Raw genomic sequence first — 23,528 nt, 5'->3', positions numbered from 1 at the left:
TAAAACAATTCTAATGCATCTTTTTAAACTTTCTTTTAAGATACATATGTTCAATAATATTTTGTAAACTTAGGAATTATTCAAGCATTATGTAGAAGAAAAATGACAGATTAAAAACTTCCTTTTCTGTCCCTCTTCCTCTTAAACATAAAAGGTTTCCAAGTTTAATTTCAATAAGATTGTACAAACTTAACAGTAACCTATTCATCCCATTTTCAAATCTACTTTATAAGCACAAAGCAGTGCTTTGGAATTTTCTTTTAATTATATATATCAAACCAATAGAAAATCCATCTTGACTAATAAGCTTAGCTAAATTTAAGTCATTCCCTCCAACTTGTCAACATAAAATAAAATATTTTGCTTCTTTGGAATATATATCAAATAAATAGAAACTTCCCTTTTTCTCAAGAGAGTCTCAAATATGATTTTTAAAACAAATGCGTTAACGTTTTCAATTTCCAATTCAATTTTGAAGTGGAGATCCCAAACTTGTACCTTTGTGTATTGTAGGTTTACTTGCAGTTCTTTCAACTGCACTGGGAGGCTTGTAATTTAACCCATCATTTTGTGGGAACTGTTAATGTCAGATTTACGTTACAAAACTATTGTTGTCGTTTGTATTGGCAAACACTTGTGCAGTAGCTTCAGTAGTTTGATAACTTTCTGCTCTTGGTTGCATCTCTGGATTACTCACCTTTCTTCTTTGAGTAATTTGTGTATCTTGCTTCTCATTTGTGACATCTTTTGAATATGGTTCTATAAAGTGAATTATTTTGTTTAAATAATCCTCCAAAATAATTTTTGCAACCTCTTAAGTGGCTTCGATGTTGCATCATCTTCTGTTTTTTAACTGCCTCTTGTTGTAAAGAATAACTTTTTTTAAACAAAAAACTTTTTGTAATCAGTATCTCCTGACCAATCAGAATCCATTAAGTTGGAAGATTTCAGCCTCCCACAACAAGCTATCCAAAATTGCAAATTATAACTCCCAATGTTAAATAAAGGTCACAAATTCATGTAAATGACAAAATAAAAACCTTTTATTAAGAGTAACAGGTTGTGACTAAAAAGAACCTCTTTTAGCTTAGCAAAGGTAATAAGAGTAGACTTCCCCAATGTGGCATTCTCCAGATGCTGGATACTTGCATTTTTGAAAACTTGCATCTCTAACACACATTAGAAAGGGCACAAAATTTGAAGAAGCTCTACATGAAAAACTACACAATGAAATAACATCTCTAGTTACCTGTTCAGTACATCTTTACCTTTCATAAAGTTTTGGACTATTTGCTTTTTTGTTAGATTCTGATTACCCTATTCCTGATTAGTTGAATCAGGAATTAGACAAGGTGGGACCTGACTTTTTATTGAATGGAGAGCTATCTTTTGTGTTTACATTTTAATCTCTTTTTTGTGTTTTCATATAAAAGGCATGGGCTATGTATAGCAACAAATATATTGAAGGTAAAGCAAATCCCAGTAGATGGAAAATCAACTTCCGCTGTGCCCTGAACAGTACAAAGAGATTTGAAGTACTGGAGTCAAATGAACCTGACTTTCACGAATACAGAATCATCCCCCTGAAACCAAAAACTGATTCAACAGCTAATACCTCTTCTGGTACAAGTAAGAGTTCTTGTGTTATATTTTTAGCGTAGAGATAAAGAGGGATGCATTTCCTGTGTATAGGAAATGATGAGAAAAGTTAAAAGTCTGAGGTTTTGAAAGGATATCATTTAAAAATAAATGGTGGATATCCATACAGGTAATCCTTAAACTTATGACAGTTATTGAGCCTATCCATTTTAATTGTAAAGCGAGAGGAAGTTAATTGAAACTCTTAAATGAATGAGTCCCCATCCTGGATCAGCCCAATGTATACATTAAACAATGTAGGGGTGAATGCAGGGGTGGTTAAATGTGCATGGGGTGCCTCAGGGATGCTTGCCTTGGGTCTTCCAGGGCCTCCACTACCCCCTGAGATACCCCCATGCTCTGCTTCATTTCCTTGGGGTTCCCACAGCCATCTCCATCCCTCACAATCCCTTGCTTACACTTTCAGAGATCTGGAGAACTCTTACTGGCCCCATAGAGTCTTACTGGCCCCATGGAGCAGACATTTGCAAACTGACCTCAGCAAAGCAGCATTTTTTCTGCCTTTCTGCATGGCCTCTTTAACTCAAAACAGGATAATGAGCCAGAGTTTTTGCTTCACAGTTTCTGTATTTCCTGGTGAAAAAGTTTTAAAAGGAAGGGGGCAATGAAGGGTTAAGTGTTAAAAGGGCAATGCAAAGCAAGGGGGAAGAGCAGCTTTGCCTTCAAGGTCAGGTTGCAAAGAAGGCAAAGCAGCTCCCTCTGTATTGCGCTTTAACAATTAACTCTTCACTGTCTGCCTCTGTCTCACTGCACCATGCTCCTGTTCCCCCCCTTTCCTTTTAAAACTTTTTTCACCAGGAAATATACTAACTGCAAAACACAAACTGTAGCTCACAATTCTGTTTTGAATTAAAGAGGCCATGCAGAAAGGCAAAAGGCAGGGGAAATGCTACTTTGCTTAGGATAGTTTGCCATAACACTGAATTCTGCAGATCTCCAGAAGGTGAGGCATTGTTAAAGGTTTAATGGGGGGAAAGCAGGCCAAGTGCTTTTGAGGACCTGGCAGGGCAAGGATGGGTGGGGGAGATAGGTGTGCATGCTGCCGCATCTCTACAAAATTAGAAGCCACCCAGTCATTCATAAGTGCTAAAAATGAGATAACTTTTGTAAAATTGTCTTCAAATCATGGTCGTAGGTGGCTTTTGGGAAGTCTGTTTTAACTTTGAACAGGCACTAAATGATCTGTCATATCTTGAGGATTACCTGTATTATTCCAAGCTAACTTTGCCAAGCCTTATCTTAGGGAATTTAATTGCAATAGCAACATCTGCATACATCATAGACCAGCAACTGCATCTTAAAGTACTTCAAGTTTCTAGAATCATTTCATATATGAAAAATTAAAAAGTGGTACAGCATTGGATTTTTGAACAAGAATTACCAATTATTAGGCAATGTGCAATAAGTACATTTCAGTTTAGTAAGTGTTAATTAAGATAGTATGTTTGGGACTGGAATGAACCAAGAGAGTGAACCAATTCATAGGTTGCTTGTCTTTGTCACGCAAAGATTCTTCTTGATGGGATGGGGGCTGTGATGTGTCAAGATTGTGGAACCCAAATAAATGATTTTGGGATGATCCTCCTGAGGGGGAGTATGGTATTTTCAAATACACATAGTAATGTGCAATTTGGGTATCAGCTTTTAAAAACAGCTTAAACACTACGGAGTGAGGCTAACAATCAACATATTGGGAAAATAGTTCTGCTGATGTGAATCCAACTGCAAGAGAGAAATTAGAATTGTACAACGTGCTTTCTTGACTCAAAAAACAGTAACAAATTACCCAAATTGAATAAAAGTTGTACATAGACTACAAGGTGGTATTACTTGTGACTCAGTATATGTAGCTTATGCTGGACAAGCAAGTATTTGAATTTAATTCTTAACAAGTAAAACATAAAATTCTAAATATCTCAATAATAGTATTTTTGCTGTTAATCCCCTTTTTAAGGTAATGGGAGTGACAATGAAGCTGAAGCATTGCATTTCAATCCATACAGTGAAGAATGCCCGGCTCTGCACCAATCTACTCCGCTATACCAGGTACAGATCTGTAGCACTTGCTGCAATAACTAGATTTGAAAAGGCAGAGGAGTCACATGAAGTTTTGGAATTAGTCAACACTGATAGGAAATTGTATGGAAAAATCACTGGAGCAATTCATAACAAATAATCTCAGCTGACAAAATTGAAAGGCATATGGCTACAGAGATTATGGGGATCTTTACAGGACTGCAAAAACCCCTATCTCTAGAGAAACAGCATGTAGACCAGGGGTTCCCAACACACACACCCCGAACCATAGATCTGCATTGGGCTGCCTCGTGCCAGAAACCGGGCCATGCAAACAAACAAAACCCCATCCACAGGATGCATGGGAAACCACGCTCATGCCAATTCGCAGAAAAGCCTCTGTTCATGGATCTGGTCCCTAGTGCCAAAAAGGTTGGAGGGTCCTGATCTAGACAATCAGCTTATTTATAAATAAAGTATTTTGCATTAGCTGCAAATCTACTTCTGATTCAGAGGTTATTTTGTAAATTGTATTTAAAATGGAATGCAACAAAAGAGTACAGGAAACAGGTGAAATCGTGAAGTCATACCAGTTCCTGATTTATCTTTCTGTTTAACCTATGGATCTAGTATTTTTCAGCACTCCACCATGTAAAGTTTTAGCAGGGCCAATCATGCATAGCTTTTTAAGGTCATTCAAATTTAGAGAGATGCTTCTGTCTGTTTTATCATATACATGCCCCCCTTTTTTTTTTGCAAAGAAAGGGCAGTGTTTTTGAAAAAAACGGACCACTTTTTGCCTGCTTTTGCCCCCCAGTCCCAGGAACACACTACAAGCCTCCCAAAGCTCTGAATGCTCTTTTCTTTTTGCAAAAAACAAGGCATGCAGAGGGTTTGGGAGGCCTGCAGAGTGGAAACACTTTTTTTTTAAATTTACCTCTTCAAAATAATGGTACATCTTATACTCCAGTGCATCTTATAGTCTGAAAAATACGGTAGCTGTTTACTGCCTAGTAGAAGTGAACAATCCGATTCATATAGATTTAAATGGGAGACATGAACTACAAACCTTTAAGTCTGTGGCTTTGACAGCAATGACTCTTGCATAATATGCATGTAACTTAATTTGGAAGGCCTGAGGTAGCTTTTGTGCTACTTTAAGTTGTGCGTGAATGGATTACTGAACAATGCGGCAGTGTCTTGAGGTAAGCTTTAAATGTACTATCAAGAAAGGTTGATCATGTTGTAACATGGTATAAGGAACATTTTCACATTGTATTTCTCAGTATTTGCAACAAAGCGCTTCGTCTGGTTCACAGCTGGAAATTGATGCTGCTTTTCAAACTTTGACACTGGAAAATGGAATGGCAGGTAAAGTTGTGGGTGCGCATTTATTTCTCTAAGAGTTGGCTGGGATTGAGGCTTCAGTTGTCTTACTAGGCCGGGATGAAACATGCTTCATAATGACAAGTATAAATGTGTCCATTTTCACTACCATGCTTCAACTGGAACCACAGCTGCAGGCAACTTTATGCCTATGAAATAGTAAAACCATATTCCATTTTTTTAATTATTAAAACTTACACTGTTTTTTTTTTAATTAGGATTTTGGGCTGCCACTTATGTCTCATAATGCCTATTGCTGCATGACAGAATTACTGCTGTGTAAATGAAAGGGAGTGGGGACTTTATAATTTGTAGTATACTTCTTAGGTTTAATCCACTGTCCTACTGATGAGCACTGTTTGGCCAAGATGAGAACCTGATCAATGTACTTTATTGATAACTCCTGAAGCGGCTATATTGGTCCGGCTCCGTTGGATCACTTGTTAGCAAATGTTTTTGAGAAAGGGTTTAGATGCAGCTGCAAAGTAATCTTGGACGAGCAAATTTAGATAAAATCCCCTTTTTGGTCAGAGTTCAGATTTGGGGTTGTTGGACTGAAACTGCCCTGATCACTCTGGTGGATGATTTTCATTTGGACCTGGATGGCCTGAGTGAATCCCTCCTAGTCCTATTTATTTTCTTAGAAGCACTCATTACCATGAATTATGGTGTTTGTTCTTTTGGAACCCTTGCAATGTGTGGGAATTGAAGGCATTATTCTGCACCATTGTTACTTTTCCTGTGCACTGCTTGTAGAGTCCAAGCGACGGGTTAAATCAGTCTGGTTGCCCTGGGACTGAGGAATCTTTTTCCTTGGCCATACCTCCTGGTGATACTTGGTGCCAGAATTTTTCCTCAGTCTCCGCATTTAGAACTTATATTTGTGAGCTAAGCGTAATTTATCTAGGCTTGGACTCTCCTCCTAGTTTTTTCCCCTTTCTTTTCCCTTAATTTGTTCTTTCCCATAACAGTTTAATTGTCTCCCCTTTTTGCTTCACGTCATTTGAATTCTCCTAGAGACTCGGAGGTAGGCGTGGTGGGTGGGGTATTCTGCTTACTGCGCCTCCTTTGGATGGCAGCGAAGAGCTGCCGCATTTGCTTTAAAGCGCGGCAGGAGCGGCTGACAGCGTTCCCCTTTTAGCTTGAATTTGTTATTTTTGCGATTTTCTCGCTCTTCGGAGGGCGCAGCCTGCCGCGGAGGGGTGTGCGACCGTTTTAAATCATGCGGCCACCATCTTTACCTCTTTCTTCTCCCTCGCACTGGAGCGGGGGCCTATTGGGAGGGCCTAAATTTGCACCTTTTTCTCCCATTGGTGTTCCCGCTCAGCCACGCTTCTGCAGATAGCCGCAGGGTGGTTAGCTGGCCTTGGTCGGTTCTCTGGCTGGGTCACTTCCACCCACAGCGTTTCCCCAAGCGGTGTTAGCGTTTTGGCCACCTGGTGGTCATACACCGGCACAGGGAGGATTTTTAACGTTTTTTTTTTGGTTGTTGTTTTTTTGCCTTTTATCCACTGATTCTCCCTGATCTATCTGCCTGATGTTGCAGCCTCGGCTGCTTTTCCACCTTCTCACCTCCTGTCGAGTGGCTGGATTCATTGGACTCATTGCAGAGCCCCAGTTTTACTCCTCTGGATTTTTTTCTCCACAACTGTTCCTGCTTCCACAATACCTGCGTGTCATCTGATCAAGCACCAGCCACCAGAGTCTCCTTCATCTCCTGACCTCCACCTGTATTGGCCTCTTGTCTAAAGTCTGTGCCTTCAGGCCATGGAGCATCCTGGCCCATCTGACTCCCCTGATGGTAGACCAGGCCCCTTTCAAGCCCCAACAAGGGAACCTCTGCAGGCAGGGGCAAGGGGGTAAGAAAGGGCAGGGTGGCCAGTCAGGATAGCCACCCCTATAAGGTGCCTTCCTTGGCGGCAAATAGAGATGCAGAGAGGCGGCAGCGAGCTCTCGACAAACAATTAGAGAAGGCCCAATGCCAGGCCCTCAGCCTACTCCTCCTGTTGGGACAGTCATTCCACCGCTCCCAAGGGGTAATCACCTGTCTGTAATTGATGAGGAAGTGGACTCCCAGGACCTCTCCCCGGATAGGTCTCTGGCTGAACCGGGCTCTCCTGCCTTTTCGTGTGTTTCTGAGTCAGGGCCTGCCCCTGAAGGCCCTAACCCCGGGAGGCTCGCTGATCCCATCCTTGCCTGGCATGTTCCTCCTCCTTCCAGGGACCTCTTTGGTTCGGACTCTGCCATAGCTCAGGAATCTGAGTTATCTGCCCACAGGCAGGTGGTGGTCGCCCATGCCATCTCTCAGGGCATTGTTCAGGGGATGCAGAGGTGTGACCAAACACCCATCACTACCAGCTCCTCTCAGCCCAGGCAGGAGGCTCCACCACCAGGCGGGTCCGTCACCCATCTCTGGAGTCCTCGGCGCTAAGCGAGGCTTCCATTTTGGAGGACCCAGATCAGGAGGAGCAGGAGCTCTCGAGGACGAGGGCCTTCCTCCGGATGCTCCTGCCTTCTCGGGGCTTTTTATGCCTAGCCTATTTAAGTCTGTCTTGCACAAGGCTAAGAACACCACCCAAGTGGGTACTAAACCTAAGACCATGCAGGGAACCTCGGATTCCGCTCCGGTTAACCCCAATGCTAGCATGTTTAATGTTCAGGCACCTCAGCAAGAACTGGTGCCGGTCCCCGGTCTCTTTATGGATGTCATTCAAAGTCAATGGGCCCAGCCTGGCTCCTGGGCTGCACCCAGTGGCAGGACAAGAAACTGTACTCAGTTGACCCCACGCTGGAAAACATCTTGGTCCTGCCATCTGTAGACCCTCCTATAGCGGTTCTCACTTCTAATTTGGTCCTTCCGGCTCACTTGTTGGAGGGCGTCAAAGAAGAGGACAAAAAAGCGGAGAAGGCCTACCACAAGACTCATCAAGCGGCGGCCTGGGCCATTAAAGCGTCTTCATCTGGGTCATTCTTTAACAGAGCCTCTGTCATTTGGCTGCATGAGCTTCAAGCTAAACTGCCGGCAGGAAACACTCGTCTTCGCCAGGACATAACAAAGATTATTGGAGCATCCCAGTATTCAGCTGATGCCTCCCTTAATGCGGCAAAATTCGCCTCTAGGGCATTAGCGTCCAACGTGACCTCCCATTGTCTCGTCTGGCTCTGTCACTGGCAGGCAGACCCAGAAGAACAAGTGGAAATTGGTGTCTGCCCCGTTTAAGGGGTCCAAATTATTTGGGGAGGTCTTAGACCTCTTCGATTGAATCCAAAGATAAACGAAAAATCCTGCCCACCCTGAACAAGAAACAGGATCGTAAATCCTCGCCCTATTTCAAGAGGCAGTCCTTTCATTCCAGTGAGTCCGCAGGATCCTCTTCCGCTCCCTTGAACAGACCAACTGGTCAGTTGGGAGATAGGTTCCAGGACAGGCAGACCTTTCGGGACACGGGTAGGCAGCAGTTCAACTACCGCAGGTACAATTGCGGCAGGGCCTCCAACAGGCCCTTCCGCAAGTCCAAATGACCATCAACGCTCCCCTTCCATTGGGAGGTGGCTCCAGCTGTTCGCTCCCCAATGGGCACTGACCATGGAGGACGCCTGGGTCCTCCAGATGGTCAGGGAGGGACTTTCCTTGGAGTTTCTCTCCCAACCCCCTCGGAACTTCATCCGCTGTCCAACCCCCTCTTGCCCTCTCAAGAGGGAACTCATGACCCAGGAAATTCACCGTCTCCTGGAGATCAATGCTGTGGAACAAGTTCCACCCAACCAGGAAGGGAGGGAATTTTATTCCATTCTCTTCTTGGTGCCCAAGAACTCAGGGAGGTGGAAAGCCATCTTGGATCTCAAGAACCTCAACCGTCATATCGCATACAAAAGGTTCAAGATGCAATCCCTGCAGACTATCCTAGTGGGGATTCGCCAGGGGGACCTCCTCACATCCATCGACTTGAAGGAGGCTTATCTACACATTCCCTTCCATTCAGCCTGTCATCAGCACCCAGAACCTTCACAAAAGTTCTGTCAGTGGTTGCAGCGCAAGTCAGACGCAGGCCCGTAAGGCTTCATTGTTACCTGGATGACAATCTCATCCAATCGTCGTCCAGGAAACAGGCCTTGCGGGACCTCCACATTACAATGAGTTCCCTCGGGAGTCACGGGTTCTCCCTGAACCTGGAAAAGAGTCATTCATCTCATACCTCAGCTTGCAGGGTTCCTTTCCCAGGACAGGATAGACAGTTTAGTATCCCTGACCCGCAAAGTTCTGGGGTTGAGGCAGCTCTCCGTGCTACTCCTATCACAACTGTTGGGGAAGATGATCTCCTGCACCTTGGTCGTTCCCTGGGCATGACTTCACTCCAGAGAGTTGCAGTGGCTTCTCCTGCCCCATCAAAGAGCCAACAGGAGCAACTCATCCATGAGGATGCGGATTCCCCCGACCGTGAAGTGGTCTCTCAAATGGTGGCAATCGGCGGCTCTACTGAAGGGACACCTGTACAAGGAGCCCACGAGAGTAGTCATCACAACAGACGTCAGCCTTGCCAGTTGGGGGGCGCACATGGGACATCGCATAACTCAAGGCAAGTGGTCTCCAGCCGAAGCAGCCTGCAACATCAACTTCTTAGATCTGTGAGTGGCCAGACTCGCCCTGCAACATTTTCATCGGAACATTCTTCATCAATACGTCCTTCTGATGACGGACAATGTGACCACCAAGGCCCATATAAATCGCCAGGGCGGCACCAGGTCCAGGAAGCTCATGGCGGAGGCGGAGGCCCTGGGAAGGTGGTGGAGCATCACGTAACATCCATTCGCTCCAACCACATCTCGGGAGTGGACAATACACAGGCGGACTAGTTGAGCAGGACCACCATACACAGTGCAGAGTGGCGTCTGGATCCGACCCTGTTCACCCAGTTGTCTCACAGATTCGGCACCCCAGTGATCGACCTGTTCACCAGCCGAGAGAACACGCAGCTCCAGTGCTTCTTCTCCCGCTTCCACTTGCCAGGGGCGGAGGGGACAGACGCCCTTCAATGCAGATGGCCTCAGGATCTTCTGTACGCTTTCCCACTGCTTCCGCTTCTACCACAGGTAATCTGCAAGATCATCGTGGAAAGGGCGGAGGTCCTTCTCGTAGCCCCCCACTGGCCTCGCAGGTCATGGTATGCTGACCTCATCAGCCTGTCAATGTCATCCCCATGGCGGATTCCTCGGGACCAGGTCTCCCTCAGCCAGGGGGCCATAGTACACCCGGACCCCCAGTGGCTCCAGCTGGCCATCTGGTACTTGAGGGGGATCTCCTGAGGAGCGAAGACCTGTCAGAGGAGGTTGTGCGTACCATCCAGGCGTCAAGACGACCATCAACGACCAGGATATATGATTCCACCTGGTCCACTTTCGCCAAGTGGTGTGACAACTACCGTCTCGATCCAGTCACTGCACCTGTTTCCTGCGTACTGGACTTTCTACAATCTACATGAAACACCTGGCTGTGGTCCTTCTATTTGGAGTAAGCAAATATTATGCTGATGATATCCAGTAATGTATCTCTACCAGTGACATGCGGTGAGGTTTATGGCTAATGAGGCAGTCTTCTCCCCCGACATCCCACTGTCTATAAAGTGCTTTCTTTCTTTCGCCCGCCTGAATTCTGACAGGCGGGCGAAAGAAAGCACCAGCCCGCCAGCTCGCTTTCTTTTGCCCGCCTCTATGTCCGCCGCAAATGATTATGATTGATACTAAAACTGTATAAGGAGATATTGAAAAATGGAAGAATGAAGGATGGAACTTTAACTCAACTATGGAAATATGAACAACAAAATAGATGGAAAATACGTCTTTGAATATTATAGCAATATGAAAGGGGGGAGTTAAAATAGTGATAGAAAATAGTGGGGGGGAATAATAATTATATATTAATATGTTAAGAGATACAAAAGGACAGAAAGATGGTTCAGAAAGGAAAGGTGTTAATAAAAGAGATGTATAAATAATATGAAACAATGGAAATGAAATGTAATATTTAGGAATAATAAGTCTATGTATGTGTAATGAAATGTATGTTACCCTACCACACCATTCATGCATTGATATGTATAAAGAATATAAAAAATAAAAAAATGATTGGAAAACACAACAACCATTGCAATCCAAATGGTGTAGATTGCAGAGATTCCCCAAGTATTTGTGCATAATTGATGCTGAGTTTTACATTTAATGTTGATAAAGTGAGTTTATCCCATACATGCCATTGCAAAAATCTTAATGATGGATATTAATGTGTGTGTAGGTTCTGCAGTGCCAAATGAGAATGCAGCAGACAATTTTTACCAAACCAATGATGACACACTCCATTGGATTATTCAGCAGTCCCAACTAAATCTGACTGAAATGCAACATGTCTCAAGGGCCCCAACAGTAATTACAGATTCCAATAATCTTATAGGTAAGTCTAAACATGGGCTTTAAACAATGAATCACAAAATTATGGAAGTGGAAGGGATCTCCCTTCTTAGTACCGGATGCAGTAAAGTATCTCTGACAGGTGTCTCTCCAGCCTCTGGATGAAGACCTATCATGAAGGAGAACTCATCCAGTCATGTAGCAACCTATTCTAGTGGCTGATAGTTCAATTAGGAAATTCCTCCTAATAGTCTAACTTTAACCATGTTTCTTCTAATTTTACTTGTTAGTTCTAGTCAAAACTTCTAGTCAGTCTAGTACTCTGGAATAACAGAAAATAAATCCTGCCTCTTCCAGATGTTAATCTTCAGATGTCGAAGACTTGTATCATATTAAGTATTTTTTCTTGAGTTGTAAACTCTCCCATGTTCTTTAATAATTTCTGTTTGCTCACTCACTGAAATGTTTCTCGGGCCTATCTTTTAAACTCTTGATTTCTGGGCTGTCTTTTTGACTCCATTAAATTAGGCATGTAATGCCTTTATGCCAGGTTTGTATCCAAAAGAAACAAAGGGAGTCCTATGGAGAAGACCAATGGCTGGAGAATATATATTAAGAGGGGCTACCTACAAAACTTTTTTAATCATCTTTTTTCCTATCTTATAAAGGCTGTAGGTTCTTTCTGCTAATTACCTTGTTTTATTTTTCTAAGTACAGCAGGAAATGCTATTACGTATGAGCAAAGAAGTTCCTGTGAAGCCCCTCAGGTCACCCAAAATGGCTGCTCACCCATAGGGAATGGAGTAGCAGTTGAACCTGTGGCAAGTGACTGTTACCAAGAAGGACCCCACTGGCCACCTGCAAATCCAACAAAAGAGATTTCCCAGTCAACCATTGCTTTTTCACATGTGCAACAAAATTTTCCTGGTGCAAATCAATTTAATCAGTTAGGTGAGTAAAGTATTCTGCAGCATACGTGGGTGAATTCGGCCCAAATGGAGGCCAAAACGTTCCTTAAATTGCATCACTGCAGTGGCTTAAATTCCTATTGACACTAACAAAAGATAGCCCCTCTCTTCCTAGTTCCATTTGCCCAGACTTTGCAAACTTATTAAATGTGGGAGAGGACTGAAAAAATCCAGGCTAATTGCTTGTTGAACAGAAAGTGAGAGCTTAATTGGCTGTCTCCTGACTCCCAATTAAACATTTCATACTTGGAGAGGAAACCTATCCCTCTTAGGAAACTAGTAAGAGAAAATACAAACAAAGGGCAGAGGAACATTGTTAGTGAGTTGTTCAATAAGGCAGTGCAGAGAATGGCTGTTGTCACTGGAGACACAGAGAAATGTGTTCAAAATGTGATAGGGATAAGGCAATATTACACAATTTTCCTCACTTTCCTCTTATTTTATTCATTAAGACTGAAATAAGTGGTTTGGCTAAACCAAGCCTTATAAGGATTTTACAAGTCATTTCACTTTTCACCAGCTTCATAACCTCTTTGAATTCTTAGCAGGCATTTCCCCACCTTGATAGCTTGATATATGGTCAAAGATAAAACTACCAAACATTTGCATTTATTTCCAAAATCATTGTAAATAAGCAAATCTGTGTACAATATCATATATTCCTAACATATATGTGTTCATAACGTGTGTATTTGCCCAACCCCTCCTCTTCTTACTTATTGACCACTATGGATCTGTTTACATTATACCAGTTGTACTTCAAATATTTCTCCCAGTCTTGCCCAATGGTTCATAGATTCTAAATGAATTCACTTGCATAATCCATCTTAGGTTTATCAGCCAGCATTGTACTGGATAAAAATGAACAGTACACAGTCCATATGCATCAGCTGCTAAAACTATCTAACCCATGTTGCCATTGTAGGGCTTTTAATTTCTAGCCAATGCCTCCATTGTTTAGCTTCCTTTCCCCCAAACTCTCTCTGATCGTGACATGCCTCCCTCGTATTCCCCCAATAAAATAAAGGTTTTTGTGTTCATTGAGCAAGAAGTAGACACACGTAAAAGTGACTCAATGGCCAAAATATAATGCTTGTGACTTTTGATTTGAGAATTGTTCTTTCTCCTCCGTCTTAGAAGAAGCTATCTGCAATACTAGCTGTTTCGTTGATAACATTTATCTGAGTGAAGACCCTCGGGATAATGGAATGAGAAATAATGAAATGAGGAATGACTATCCGCTTACAGCAAACCCGGAAGTTATGATGGAACAGAGTACATTTGTACCTTCAGCTACTCTCCCAACAGATGAACCAACTATCAATAATGTTCCTTCTCAGGACCCTCTAGGTCAGTGGCCCCCAACCTTTTGGGCACCAGGGACCAGTTCCATGGAGAGAGGCTTTTACATAGACTGGAGGGGGCGTGGTTTTGTGTGCTGCCTACATTCGTGGATGGGGCTTTGCTTGTTTGCAAGGCCAGGTTTTTGGCATGCCACGGACTGGTACAGATCTAGGGACTGGGGGTTGGGGATTCCTTTCTAGGCCAGTAAAAGAATTTTCTGTGAGCTCACGAAGGCAACGAATAAAAATATCTGAGCAGCAATAGCTAACAAAAAATATACCTTTTATTTGGAAAGTAGGGAGTAGTTCCTTCTCAGACTCCTTTTTCTGTCTTCTTTGTTTTCTGCTAATGCTTAGTCATTATGCAAGACTTTGCAGACAAAAGGATACTGAGTCGGCTTTCACTACACTGTGTACTCTTGTGTTTTGCAGAAACTGCTGCATTTAACATAAAAGTGTCTATCTACTATCACAACAAGATAGTGCGTGACGAAGCAGAAGTAAATAGCTGCCTGCTCACCTACAACCAGGAGAACTGCCACCAATCACACAGTGCACAGGTCATACAGTTTCCAAATCCAGACATGCTGACGGATCAGAAGCGAGTTGAAAAGACCTTGTTTGTCTTAGAGACTGCACGTTTATTATTATATCAGAAAAACGGGAGGATCTGGGCCAAGCGACTTGGAATGTGTAAGGTCTTCCATGCATTCTCCAAGGAGCTGGACAATCGTTCTCAGGACCCTCCATGTAAATTACTGCCAAGGAATGTTGAAACTGAAATCTTCAACTATGAACAGTTCTATCAAGGTGAGGATCTAGAAATGAGGCAAAGAGTTTTATTCATTGATTCTGTGCAGTCTTGAGTGTTCAGATCAGGTGCTGTGACATCCGGGTTGAAATAATTAAAAGGAAGCTAATTGCAGGCAGTCCCCTCTTACAGCCATTTGTTTAATGACTGTTGGAAGTTACAGTGGCACTGAAAAAATTACCTTACAGCTGGTCCTTGAATTTATGACTGCAGCATCCCCATGTCCCATGATCAAAATTTGGGCGCTTGGCAACTGACAGTTGCAGCATCCTGGGGTCAGGTGATTGCTATTGGTGACTTTCCCTGGGGGGTTCCAAATTAAAGGGGGATGTTACATTTGCCTAGTGATTGCAGCAAAAAAGATTGCAAAATCACTCGGTTAACAATCGGGTTGCTTAGTGACAGAAATTCCAGCCCCGTTTGTGCTTCTAAATCGAGGACTAATTGTAAAATCTTTCCCTGCCATCTTTTGTTTAATACTGTTACAGCTACGCTGTCACTGTTTTATCTCTTTAAAAACTGTTGTCTTGGAAGACTCAGTGAAGATCTCTAAGGATAGAAGCCAAGGTGCCAAACAGCTTCTTCTCAAAGACTGCACTGGCTGGCATTTTCATGGGGTTCCACCACAAAACCGCGCTCAACTAAACCGCGTCCGACTAAACCGTGTAGCTGATGTCATCAACAGGGTGACAACAGCGTGCAGACAGAACCCTAAACCTAAAATTAACCCCTAAACCTAACCCCCCTAAACCTAAACCTAAACCTAACCCTTAACCTAACCCTAAACCTAATCCTAACCCTTAACCTAACCCTAACCCTAAACCTAACCCTTACCTTAAGTTGAATCGGCTTGCTTTCAAAGCGCTATTTAAAGCGCTCTTCTTTCTCCGCCCTGGCTGTTGTCGCCCTGTTGATGACGTCAGCAACGCGGTTTAATCGGGCGCGGCTTAGTCGAGCGCGGTTTTGACGGGTCACGTTTTCAGGCAAGGTCTGTAGCAGTTATAATAGCAGCAGGAGAGATGGTTGGAAGAAGCTTTACTCCAGTGATCATGATACAGCTGAACTCAGGCAGGGGAGGCAAAAGTGCAGCTATGCAAGTCTACTCAACGTAGTTTGGCAAATCCTCTCCAGGATTTCGTTCAGGGATTTTTTTCACGCCTAATTTGTAAATGACAGCAATTGAATGCAACATTTTATATGAAATGTACTTGATCTGGCCCTAGTTACCATCTTATAGTTCAAGAAAAATGGAACGTCTTTTAGGCTTTGTAAATAAATAGAATCTGGCATCGTACAACATGCTAAACTATAATGAATTGGCTGGTTTTGACTTAAATGATGCCAGATTGAAATATTAAATTGATATTTGCATAGCTATTATCCTTTGGTATAGAGGTATTATATGGGGAAATTGTTTCCTTGCATTCTTTCCTGCTCAGCTAAAATATGTTTGTATCTGGGAGAAATGCTTGAAATATGGATTGGGCCAGAAGATTTTATAGTGGCATCTTGAGAGGTCAGAAGGTCCCAATAACCTGTTATCACATTCTGGAAGGCTTGGTTAATGGGTTATTGATGATCAATCGATTCTAGGTTTCTTCTTACTGACGCAAAATAACCTTAGATTTTATTGTATTTATTTGCCCTGTTTTTCTGTTTATCAATCCATATATTGGTTTAAATAGCTATGAATCCTGGATTTTTCTCTTTAATAGAACTGGTTGAGTTCCGTGATGGTCAAAGACGCTCGTCTCCTGACTATACCATTTATCTGTGCTTTGGACAGCGGTTTACTGCTTCCAAACCCAAGGAGTCCAAGCTGATCTTGGTGAAGGTAAGGATATCGGTGTCAGGAAACTTACTGAAGATTGTTCAAGGTGATTTCAAAGGGATCACAGTAGTGGACCTCAGTCTGTTGCCACCCCAGCATGATTTCCTCTTGATGCCTGGATGGAAGGAAAGCTTAGCCAAGTGGTTGTGTGGATGAGCCCTAAGAACTAAAACTTTGCAGTGTTTGAGACTCTGTCTCCAAAAGCTGCTTTGGAGGGTGCAAGATCACAAATACAGTCCCCTCCAGACCAGATTTCTTCAGCCAGAAAGTCCAGCTTCATTCAGATCTGAGCTTGCTACAGCTGCATGTCTGGATTTTGAACATCAAGCATTACAGACTATAGAGTATGGCACAGTCACCTTCCAGTTGGATTTGCAAGATTGCTCCGGGGGCAGAAGGTATACCAGGTAAAGAAGGGAAATCTTGCCATGAGGGATTCAGTTCAGAAACCCAACATATTAAAATGTGAGGTTGTCTATATTTTCAGGTTTCAGGAGACACTCAATTTACCTACATCAAACCTCACTCTTTCTTCTTTCCTGTTCCTGTTTTTTTTCCTAAAAATCTTGGGGTGCCACCCCTTTGACCCTTCCATTCAGTGCATACCAGATTGTTCCCTGGGGGGAAGAGGGGGCTTTCTATAATATTGATCACGGGCAGGTTTATTTAATAGGGAAATATTCATTAAGCGCCCTGTAAATATTTCATATCTCTGTCAATATTTTGTACAGGTTGTTTATCTTTATTACAATCTTTGACCAGCCTTTACCATAAAAGAGTGCCATCCAAAGAGAAATTGCTTAAAACAGCAATGAGTTATTGGGGAAGAGAAAAAATATTAATAGGGCAATAAACAGCATATCTATTTAAAATTTTTGCATAGGTGTATAACATGGTGAAAATATTTTGCCGCCCAATCAGTGAGTGTAGGGTTAGCATCCTTTAAACGATAATAAATATAAAATGTATTTGTGTAGCCCTAGTATTTGGAAATGATTAGAGCAATTAAAGAGTGTCTTGGGGCATCATAGGGCACCTTATGAGATGGGTGCGAGTTTTCTTCCTCCTGGATCCACAGGAGCAAAGTCTCTCTGAATAGGAAGCCCTTTGAAATCTTCCCTTTAGTAGTATATGTTTCGTTGTTACAGCAATACCAGTTACATATAACCTGGCTTTCCCTAAAGCCACCGGATTCTGCTTAGGAAAATAAGGCTAGTCTCTTTTAATCCCTTTATTCCCTTTCCACAAAGTTCTGCCTCTGCAAGGTCTCAATCACTAGGTGGATGCCTGCTTGTTTAGCCCATGCTGGAAGGTCGCAGCTGCTGCTACCCTGTGGATATTTCTGCCCCTTCACAGCAATAAGCCACCGTGAGCATCTTCATCAATATTGTGGCATTTGCAGAGCAGGAATATGGTCCTTGGTCTCTTTCTTAATTCCCACCACCTTACAGGACTAGCTAAGAACATTTAGGTCTGGCTGCCGGAGTGAGTGGGAGATACAACCAAGTAAGGCTACCTTCCCTGTTCTTCCAATCACACTTGCTGATGAGCATTTTTTTGTTTAGTTGTGCATCACTCATTTCTGTATTTGTCCTTTGTGGTAGTAGAGATTATTCAACTGTATTTATGTAGTCATTCATTCTGGAGCATGTAAGCTGTTGTCTTGCATTCTTGGACTCTCCACTCTTTCGCCTTAATCCCAGAATATCTAACGTTAATCTGTTGCTAATTGGGAAAACTGATCTTTTTTTTCCTGAGCTCTCCCATTTCTAAGCAAGAAAGCCTCAGTCAGTGTGAAACCATTTGTTTGCTTTTTGCAATTCTCCTAAATTAGAGAGTCAGTCTCATCCCTAATCACCTTTTTTTTTTAGTGAAATGTATCTTTGCACAAGCTAATAATGTTTATTGTCTTCTGTGTATCTTACAGCTGGTTCCAAATTTTTGTAAAAATTCGCATGAATTCGTGCAGAGGGAAGGCTGCTCATCCCTGAACAGCGAAAGTCTGAGCCTCCAAATCTCCAACAGCCTTTTTGATATGATAGAACAGCTTTCTACTATATTCATGCAGACTGAGACAGCGTATTGAGTGTTTTGTTTTATGTGCCAATTAATAGGTTTTGCAGAGGGTGAGGCTGGTTCTCTCCATTTGTTTCACAGGCCAAAGTACTACAATCTCTAGATTGCATCTCAGCCTTGTTATTAGGGCAGATGATCTTCTAATTGGACTATTATTTATTGAGATAATCACACCCCGGGGATACAGATACTCTGCCCTGTGAAATTCTTTCCAAGAACTTATTGGAATATATATCTTGCTATGGGGCATTATGACAAGGATTCTTCTTTGCAGTAATAATCGTGGTACAAAGTTGAGGAAATTCTTGTCAAGAACATATTTTTATGTGATAAGAATTTCCAGATGCTACGGGAATGAATTTAGTTTTTGGAATGCACTTTTTACTTCCTATGTTTTGTAAGTGAAAAGACATTAAATATACATTCTAACCTGAAACTCAGCAGAAACTTCCATGTTTCTCCAAACAAGACTATTCTCAAATGCTATGGGACAGTGTTAGAAGCAAGGTTTTGTATTTTCGGTCCTAAAAAGAAAGGGACAAACTTACAAAGGACTTCTGTTCCTCTGTAAGAATGGAGTTTATTGTCCACACAGATGTTGAAGTTTGTAAATATTTGAAAAGAAAAAAGAAAACGTCCCTAGTCGGCTGGAAAGGAGATGGGAGAGAGATTTAATTTCAGACTTGCAAGATTGAAGTCAGCCTTTCAAGATAGATCAGATAGGAAAGATGAGCTGTATGTCTATGGAAATTCTCAGTCATCCAGGTCATGGTTGCCCAAGAGGTGCTTTTTCAAGAGGCAACTGGACTTTCTGTTTTTTCTTTGAAGATGTTTTGCTTCTCAAAGTTGGATGAGAATTGAAACATCTTCAAAGAAAAACCAGAAAATCCAGTTGCCTCTTAAAAAAAAGCACCTCTAGGGTGACCCAGTGAACTTATTCTACTTCATTGCAAAGCTACATTAATAGAATTTCGCAACTCTGAAATTACATTTCTTTCCTATCTTTTTTAGAGCCCAAGAAACGGGCTCTCTTCTGAGGCTGCCCTGTGACATTCCTAGGTGGATTCTGATCGTTCCCTTGGGATGTGTCTCTGTGCCTTATCTCCCAAGATAATTCCCAAAATCACTCCCAAGATCATTCCCATCCGTACAGGACCCTGTTCTCTAGCCTAATTCATGTTCAACACCCCCACAAAAAAGGTAGAGGAGAAAAATTGCATTTTGCTTGCAGAGTTTTGGAGGGGACAGGGGACAATCAGACTAGTGGATTATATCTAGCTAGTAGGCTGCCTATCCCCAGTTCAGAGGTGGTATTCAGCCGGTTCGGACTGGTTCTGGAGAAATGGTGGTGGAGTGATTCACCGAGGGATACTTGCCCCCTGGTGCTTCACTGCATGGGACAATTAAATGTGCCTTGAATAATTTCAAAGCAACTTCTCTGTGTGAAATCAAGTACCATATATGCACCCCATTAATAGAAATGAACTTGGTGGGTAAGGGTGACCACGTTTGCCTTCACCTGCAGCTGGAGTAGAACAAGATAAACAATTATTAACGTAACAAGTAGTTACAGGCATACTATCCACAAAATTCCAAGAAACATTTAGCAAAAACCTATGAAGATAATAAGAGTATGAAATATTAAGATTTCTTATTTTGTACCACTGCTGAATTACTTTATACGTATTAGAATTTGTTAATGCTATTTAGTATTTACTATGTGTAGAATTGAAACCATGGTGCATTTTTGTAATATATATATATATATGATGCGGTTCTGGAAGAATTCCCAGTGCATAAGAAATTGGAGTTTTTGTTTGTTTTATAGTGATGCAATGGTGAATGAATACCAAAATACATCCTCTGTTGCACACTGCACCCATCTCTTTTCTCTTCTCTTTCAACAGCTCCATGCATGTCACCCAAATCTGTTCAGGCAGGTAGGCAGGCAGGCATGGAGGAAGGCTGCAGAGGAGAATTGAAATCCATTTGCCAACAGTCTCTGTTCCTCAGGCAGATGGATGGTTGGACATCCCAGGACCAAATCCCACCTGGTTTCATTGCTCAGATGATAACCCAATGCCTTTCTTTCTCTGCTTAGCATGATTGGCTACAAATTGGGTAATTTAAGAGGAGGGGATCTAATACAGGTAGTCCTTGACTTACAACCATTTGTTTAGTGACCGTTTTAAGTTACAATGGCACTGAAAAAAGTGACCTTATGACCGTTTTTCACACTTGCAACTATTGCAGCATCCCCATGACCATGCAATCAAAATTCAGGCACTTGGCAACTGGTATGTATTTATGACAGTCTCACTGTCCCAGAGTAACATGATCCCCATTTGTAACCTTCCTAGATGGCTTCCGACAAGCAAAGTCAATGGGGGAAGCCAGATTCTCATAAGGACCACACAATTCGCTTAATAACTGGCAAAAAAAGATCGTAAAATGGGGCGCACTTAACTCCCTTGCTTAGCAGTAGAAATGTTGGGTTTGATTGTCATAAGTCAAGGACTACCTGTATTTAAACCATCAGAAGCAGCATCATGTCCATATGCAAGCAGGTCAGAGGAAATGAAGAAACTTGTAAATATCTCTTATCCTTCCAAGATCCAAGGCTGGAAAGAGCCAGGATGGGGTTGATGGTAGTGGATGGTCAGTTAAGTAAGGGTAGTCTGTCTCAAAAGCAAAACCTGCCCTTTTTAGTAAGAGACCTACAAGTCAGATTGCATTCAGCTTTGGTACAGTTTTCCTTGTTTAAGAAAACAGAAGCTTAAATGTTCGGTTTTTTTTTTTAAATCAGTGCTTTCAGGCCACGAAGAGCTATAAGCATAGAGTATATTTTCCAGTTGCTGAATGATTGGGAGGGGGGCGAGGGGCAGCAGCAGCAGCAGGGGACACAGGACAGGGGGTCGCAGTGGTGGAAGCAGCCCTCCACCACAGTCCCAGGTTCTTATGTGGCCCCTTGGGAAAATTAATTGCCCAGCCCTGCATTGCAGGAAGATGAACTCTAGTCCCCAGTATTGTCTGTTGCATCTAAAGTCCATTTTAAGTGGAGGCTTGTTAAACTGATATTGTAAAACCCATGGGCCACACGGCCCACTATTGTGCCATGTGCCAATTGGAACCAGGCCACGGAAGCAGCACGAGCAATGAGCGAGTGTGTGCACACGCGCTCCATTTGCATAAATGGCATGCAAGCACTTGCACAAATGAAGCTGCAAATGCACACTTGCCAGCCTCTCCGGTGCCTCCCACCCAAAGGCCCACAGAGCCAGAAAATTTGGGGAACTCTGGTGTACGAGTATTGGAAGTTTATTTTCTACTGTTTGCTAGATAATAATACTTTAAAGCAGGGTAGTGGGGACCTGGGTCTGGTTATAGCTGAAGTTTAGCTCCCGTTATCCCTCATTCCGCCAAGGTGTCTAGGGCTGTGTTTATAACACCTCTTGTAATAAAATATCCAGGAACTACTCATATCTTCTATGTACAACTACTATTATCAAAGCCTTATGAAGTAGCTTCTCTGTGGCCAAATTGTGTTACACTGTATGCAAAATTAGGCAGACTTTAACTTGCCCACTCATAATCCACCTCCAATCGTAATATATTATTTTGTCTGCCATTTATATTTATTTATTATTGTTGTTTTTAATGCCAGTCTGTGACCATAATCAAAATTGATTGTCTTAAGACTCCTGGGAACGCTTGCAATAGTTGCAGGGCTCCCAAAGGCTAATCTTCAGCAAACCTGACCTAGCCTTGCTCCATTAACTCCAACTGATTATCTATAAAAGAAGATTGGCTCACTCAGACAAAATACCTACATTGTGATACACTGATCGGACTTCTAGGGAAGCTGCTTTGAATCCTTTATTGGTTTCACAGTTTGACTTTTGTAATGGCTGTGAGTTTTATTGTACATTTCCCCCCCCAATTTTTTTTTTCTTCTGTTAGTCACTATTTCTAGACATGAAGCCACTTACTGTGCTTTTGGATCTCAAGAATATGTTTGGACTATGAATGCCTGAAAATCTTACTTGTACTGAACTGAATTAAAGGTAGTTCTCGACTTACTGCATTTCGTTTAATGCCCATTCAAAGTTACAACGGCACTGAAAAAAGTAACGTGACCATCTTTCACACTTACAACTGTTGAAGCATCCCTGTGGTCATGTGATCAAAATTCAGATGCTTGGCAACCGGTTCAGATTTATGACGGTTGCAGTGTCCTGGGGTCATGTGATCCCCGTTTGCAACTTTCTGACGAGCAAAGTCAACAGGGATGTCAGATTCGCTGAACAACCATGTTACAAATTTAACAACTGCAATGATTCGCTTAAGGACTGTAGCTAGAAAGATCGTAAATTGGAGCAAAATTCACTTAACGAACGAACGACAAAAATTTTGGGTTCGATTGTGGTCGTAAGTAGAGGACTACCTGCATGTTGTAACGTTGAAATTTAATATTAAGTCTTAATATTTTTTGTTTGGGTTTCCCACAGAAATATTTATTTCATAAAATGTGAAAAGTAATGAGAACTTGTAATGAGAAATCAAGTCTTTCTGTAACTTGTGTAAGCTCGTTAAAGTACAACTTCTGTCAATAATACCGTACGGAAATAAATTGACATTGCATTAAATCTAAGAAGTATGTCTTTTTTTTATTTAAAATGATCCATGAAATAACATTGACAGAAATGATGTTGCCTAGTGATTTATCCTTTGTGGTTGTTGTCATTTATCCAAGATGTTCTACAACAAAAAATACCAGGCAATGAATTATAGATTTTGTTTAACAGATTAAACAGATTTAAAGCCAAGTATTACAATAGCAATAGCAGTTAGACTTATATACCGCTTCATAGGGCTTTCAGCCCTCTCTAAGCGGTTTACAGAGTCAGCATATCGCCCCCACAGTCTGGGTCCTCATTTCACCCACCTCGGAAGGATGGAAGGCTGAGTCAACCTTGAGCCGGTGAGATTTGAACCGCTGAACTGCAGATAACAGTCAGCTGAAGTGGCCTGCAGTA

General features: G+C 42.3%; 1 protein-coding gene across 6 annotated transcripts in view; it reads left to right on the top strand.

The window, feature by feature from the left end:
- LOC106546498 (interferon regulatory factor 3) overlaps nucleotides 1-23,138 on the top strand; it is a 30,593-nt gene extending 7,455 nt beyond the window's left edge. The window contains exons 4-12 of one of the 6 annotated variants that reach the window (XR_015696743.1): nucleotides 1,434-1,629; nucleotides 3,614-3,705; nucleotides 4,962-5,046; nucleotides 11,351-11,506; nucleotides 12,181-12,414; nucleotides 13,569-13,781; nucleotides 14,207-14,584; nucleotides 16,301-16,823; nucleotides 18,344-18,461. Coding sequence is in view for 5 of the 6 variants with exons in the window: in XM_087716132.1 (XP_087572258.1) it covers nucleotides 1,434-1,629; nucleotides 3,614-3,705; nucleotides 4,962-5,046; nucleotides 11,351-11,506; nucleotides 12,181-12,414; nucleotides 13,569-13,781; nucleotides 14,207-14,584; nucleotides 16,301-16,419; nucleotides 18,344-18,502 (1,632 nt within the window). In the remaining variant the exon portion in view is untranslated. Of the gene's footprint in view, nucleotides 1-1,433; nucleotides 1,630-3,613; nucleotides 3,706-4,961; nucleotides 5,047-11,350; nucleotides 11,507-12,180; nucleotides 12,415-13,568; nucleotides 13,782-14,206; nucleotides 14,585-16,300; nucleotides 16,996-18,343 lie in introns of those variants that run through there. The other 5 variants (XM_087716148.1, XM_087716134.1, XM_087716132.1 and 2 more) reach the window with 5 other exon arrangements.
- The last annotated feature ends 390 nt before the right edge of the window (nucleotides 23,139-23,528 follow it).

The sequence above is a fragment of the Thamnophis sirtalis genome, unplaced genomic scaffold (assembly GCF_051295495.1).
Source record: "Thamnophis sirtalis isolate CommonGarterSnake01/CBP01778 unplaced genomic scaffold, rThaSir2_p1.2 scaffold_1, whole genome shotgun sequence".
Taxonomy (NCBI): Eukaryota; Metazoa; Chordata; class Lepidosauria; order Squamata; family Natricidae; genus Thamnophis; species Thamnophis sirtalis.
This window is presented reverse-complemented; position numbering and strand designations above follow the sequence as displayed.